We start from the raw sequence: 4,597 nt of genomic DNA on the forward strand, positions 1-4,597 counted from the left end.
ATTTAGCTTTTTTTCTTTATTCAGAGTTGATTTAGACAAGCATATGGAAACTATCCAAAATGCTGTTCATCCCAAAGCAATGAAACTATTTCTTTATTCATCCTTTGTGTCTTCTTAAGATGTAAATGTATTACTTTGTTGTTGTTTTTATCTGGCTAGTTGCGTGTACTTGTTTTTTCTCTGACTCTTTTCTCATCCTTTGGTTTGTTTTGTCTCTGTATGTAATTATCTGTATGTAACATACTGTTAATAATAATAAAAAAGAACAGTTCGATACTTTAAAAAGCTATATTTGAATCAATTCTTTGGAATGAACTGTTGATTGGAACCGATTCGCTATGTTGACTCAGTTCCCCAGCACGAGAATGGACTGTACCATGTAAGAATTCACCATGTGTTATTAAGATTCAATTCAGCATGTTGTAACATGTTACTTTGCATTACAGTATATTAAAAAATATTGACGTAATATGTGCTCGTATATAATGGCATTGCGAATGCGTGTAGAAATGAAACGAATTATTTTGGTTTATTCTGTGGGCTGTCGATAGCAGAGCAGTCGATGGCAAGGTGTGTGTATTGAGACACAGAGTGTGTGCTCAGCGCAAGTGATGGCACTAAGAAGAGCACTGCATTTTGTTTTTAAAGTAGGAGACAGGACCAAAACAGCCACTTTTTACAGGGATGTCTTAGGAATGAAGGTAGAAGAGCTGTCTACTGATCTCATTGTTAAATTCTAGTTCTATTATGTGAATAATAAAGTACGAACTTTGCCTCCTAATATTGTTGATAAGCCTAATCATGCTATTACCAAACACAGGTTAGCACGTTCTCGTATTTTCTGTCTATGCTCGGACTCAGAACCTAAATTTATAATCAATAATCAATAATTCTAATCTACAGATTCTGCGTCATGAAGAATTTGAGGAGGGCTGCAAAGCAACCTGCAATGGGTTAGTTATGCTTTTATTTTTATTTGACTAAAGCTTAGTTACCTGTATAACCTGTATCAAATTCTAAATATTAGCTTATGCATATAACTTGTTTGTTTTTAGTCCATATGATGGAAAATGGAGTAAAACCATGGTAGGCTTTGGACCAGAAGAGGATCACTTTGTTACAGAGTTGACCTATAATTATGGAGTGGGTGAATATCGCCTTGGCAATGACTTTCTGGTAAATGACATTTATATAAAACATGTATAACTTGAAAGCACACATAAAGTAGGGTCTAAACATGTGAAACCATAAAATATATATACAGTAATGATGATTTTGGATCAAATATGATATAAAATGTCAGATTCTACTAAATTTCTCAGCCACGATTGAAATTTGTGACACTAATCATGTGATCATGCTCACTGGATAACATGAGCATCATACTTCTTATTTATATTTTTGTAATAAATTACAATAGAAGCATTTTCACAAGCAGTTTTAGACTTTTGGCCCCCACTGCATGCTTTCTGTTAAATGGGATCCTATCTAAATAACGCTCTTCAATATTAGGGTCTCACTCTGCAGTCCAGTCAGGCTGTGAGTAATGCTAAGAGGTTAAACTGGCCTCTAACACAAGTCGAAGAGTCTCTCTACATGACTGAAGCTCCAGGAGGATACCGCTTCTACCTTATAGACAAGGAACTGCCGAACTGTGGTGGGTATTTGCACTAATTGCATGTTATAATAGGGATGTGAGAACGTCCTTTATGAAATATGGAAGTAAATATATGTGGTAACTGTAGTAAAGTTCATCACTGACTCCTAACTGATTGTTTCTGGTCCTGGTAATAGATCCTGTCCAGAAAGTCTCCCTGGCAGTGTCTGATCTGCAGCGTTCTATTCATTATTGGTCTGCTCTGCTGGGAATGAAGGTTATTGAGAAAAATGAGGACAAAAAGATTGCCTTAATGGGATTCTCAGATAATCAGGTTTGGCTGAAAATAATACATTTATTATATTTTTGGCAATAATTAATTTATGAGGGCATGCCACTCAGACCTAATGAATTCATGCCTTGGGTTTGGTTATCCTCTTTTTTTATAAAACGTATATCAGGCCCTTTATGGAAGAAAATTAATTTATACAAATGTATATATACATTAAAATATATTATAGTGCTGTCAAATGATTAATCACGTCCAAAATAAAAAAAATTTTTTTTACGTAATATATATGTGTGTACTGTGTATATTTATTATGTATATTTAAGAGAAATATGTTATGTATATATATTAAATATTTTTATATATAATATAAATTACATGACTATAAATATATACATGTAAATATTTTCAAAATATATCCTGTATATGTGTGTATTTACATATACATAATAAATATATACAGTACACACACATATATATTATGTAAACAAAAACTTTTATTTTGGATGTGATTAATCGCGATTAATCATTTGACAGCGCTAATATATACATTTTTGGAAGAAATATTTTATTCAGCAAGAATATGTCAAAGAATGCTTGGAATGTTTACACAAAATATTAAGAGTTTTCAACATTGATAATAATAAGAAATGTTTCCGTATTAGAATGTGTTCTGAAGGATCATGTGACACTGAAGGCTAGAGTAATGATGCTGAAAATTCAGCTTTGTATCACAGGAATAAATAAAATTGTAACATTAAAATAGAAAACAGTTTTACTTTTTGATAATATTTCACAATATTATTGTTTTTACTGTATTTTCATCAAATAAATGCAGCCTTGGTGAGCATAAGAGCCTTGTTTTAAAAACATGAAAAGACCTTACCAACCCCAAACGTTTGAGCGGTAGTTTATGTGTTGTTTTAATAAGTGATGTGCTTTTGTAGTGTAAGCTGGAGTTGCAGGACATCGGAGGTGCTGTGGATCATGGAACTGCTTTTGGAAGGATTGCATTTGCTTGCCCTCGGGATCAGGTCAGCTATTCCAGCATCAGCCAACAATATCCATTCTACGTGGTGTAATTTTAAAGAAAAGTCTTTGTTTTGCAGTTACCAGACATTGAAGCGCTAATGAAAAAAGAAAAGCAGAAAATCCTAACCCCTCTTGTGAGTCTGGACACACCTGGAAAAGCCACAGTGGAAGTCGTCATTCTTGCAGATCCTGTGAGTCTTAATTGTCTAATGTTACTGAGATTGATCCTGAGTATTTTCTTGGCTGAGTCGGATTCTACTTAATGTAGGATGGCCATGAGATCTGCTTTGTGGGCGATGAGGCATTCAGGCAGCTTTCTGCTGTGGACCCAAAGGGGAATGAATTACTGGATGAGGTAATCATCTCACCACATTATATAGTGTTAAGTCAATCCTGTCATCCACTTTCAAACCGCATTCATGTGTTTTCTGTTTGCTTGCTTTCACAGGCCATGGTTGCAGATAAGAGTGACGAGTGGTTTGCCAAACACAACAAGCAGAAGGCTTCAGCATAAACACTGTCTGGCTTTTTTGAAACAGCTTGAAAAGATCCAAGATGCTCAGTCAACCAGATTTTTGTTATTAAACATTTCAGTGGTTTGGAAATGATGATCAGTTTTATTTCATGAAAATAACATTAACATTAATAATCAAGAACCCCAAAAACTCATCTCTTAGACATATATATATATATATTTGTGCAATTATAAAAAGTGAATCTTCATGATTATGTTGTCTCTCTTGAAAGTGTAAATAGGTTTGATAAATAAAGAAGATAATCGGGAAGTTATAAATATTCAGTGGCTGTTAAAATAAACATTTCCTGCCTTTGGTGCCATTCATATTTAATTGCAATTATTACTAGCATCATGGTATATAGTGCACCAAAGTGCAGGAAAAGAAAGACTGAAAGCTTTCATTCTGCCGACCAGCAGAGATCAGTGTTGTAATGCTTCTACATTATAGCATGAGTTATTATAGATGTATATACACGACAGAAACTCTCATGCACTGTCTACTAGCCGACCAGGAGTTTTTAAATTGGGATCTGGGGCCGCAAGGGTGTGCTAGGGGATCTGTGGAAAAGTTTAGAGAAAAGCAAAAAAAGGATTAACTAAATGAATTCAAATTCAATTTAAATAAATGACAAAATTTGTTTTAAATAAGTAATAAATACATTTGATTTAAATGAATAAATTGTTTACTAAATGCTTACAGAGTGTAGGGCCACAGAATGACTTATTTTTAAAAACTTTTATTATTTTATTATTTTTACTGAAAAACATGCCGAATTGAATAGACTCCCTAATAAATCATGTTTGATTAATTTTATGTCAACACTCCCAAATTCTGATAATAATTTTTTTTCGAAATCATGCTGCATTATCATTTCACTGCAGAAATACCAGAGAAAACAGCTTAACCAAAATGTGTCCAGAAAGGCTGAGAACCACTGCTGCAAGGTGACCTGTGGTCAGGTGACACTGAGATGAAGATGACTGTCAGCTGACTGTCCAAATCAGAAAACTGTCCATTTACATACTGTAATTTATAATAGTTAAAATAAGACTGCGAATTGTTATAAAGATGGGAAGACTTGTTAAATCTTTGTGCCCCTTTAGTTTAAAAAACAAGTAACAAAAATATCTCTTTTTCCAGCGCTCAGCTCATAGGACCTTT

At 33.7% G+C, this 4,597-nt stretch overlaps 1 protein-coding gene across 1 annotated transcript; it reads left to right on the forward strand.

Annotated features, from left to right (window-relative positions):
* The first annotated feature begins 563 nt into the window (after window positions 1-563).
* Window positions 564-4,108, forward strand: glod4 (glyoxalase domain containing 4). The gene is made up of 9 exons (XM_079387814.1): window positions 564-701; window positions 904-953; window positions 1,056-1,176; window positions 1,513-1,657; window positions 1,795-1,931; window positions 2,834-2,920; window positions 2,996-3,109; window positions 3,187-3,273; window positions 3,367-4,108. The coding sequence occupies exons 1-9, from the start codon at window positions 612-614 to the stop codon at window positions 3,430-3,432; spliced, it is 897 nt and encodes a 298-aa protein (XP_079243940.1). The 5' UTR covers window positions 564-611; the 3' UTR covers window positions 3,433-4,108.
* Window positions 4,109-4,597: the final 489 nt, after the last annotated feature.

The sequence above is a fragment of the Barbus barbus genome, assembly GCF_936440315.1.
Source record: "Barbus barbus genome assembly, chromosome: 31".
NCBI lineage: Eukaryota > Metazoa > Chordata > Actinopteri > Cypriniformes > Cyprinidae > Barbus > Barbus barbus.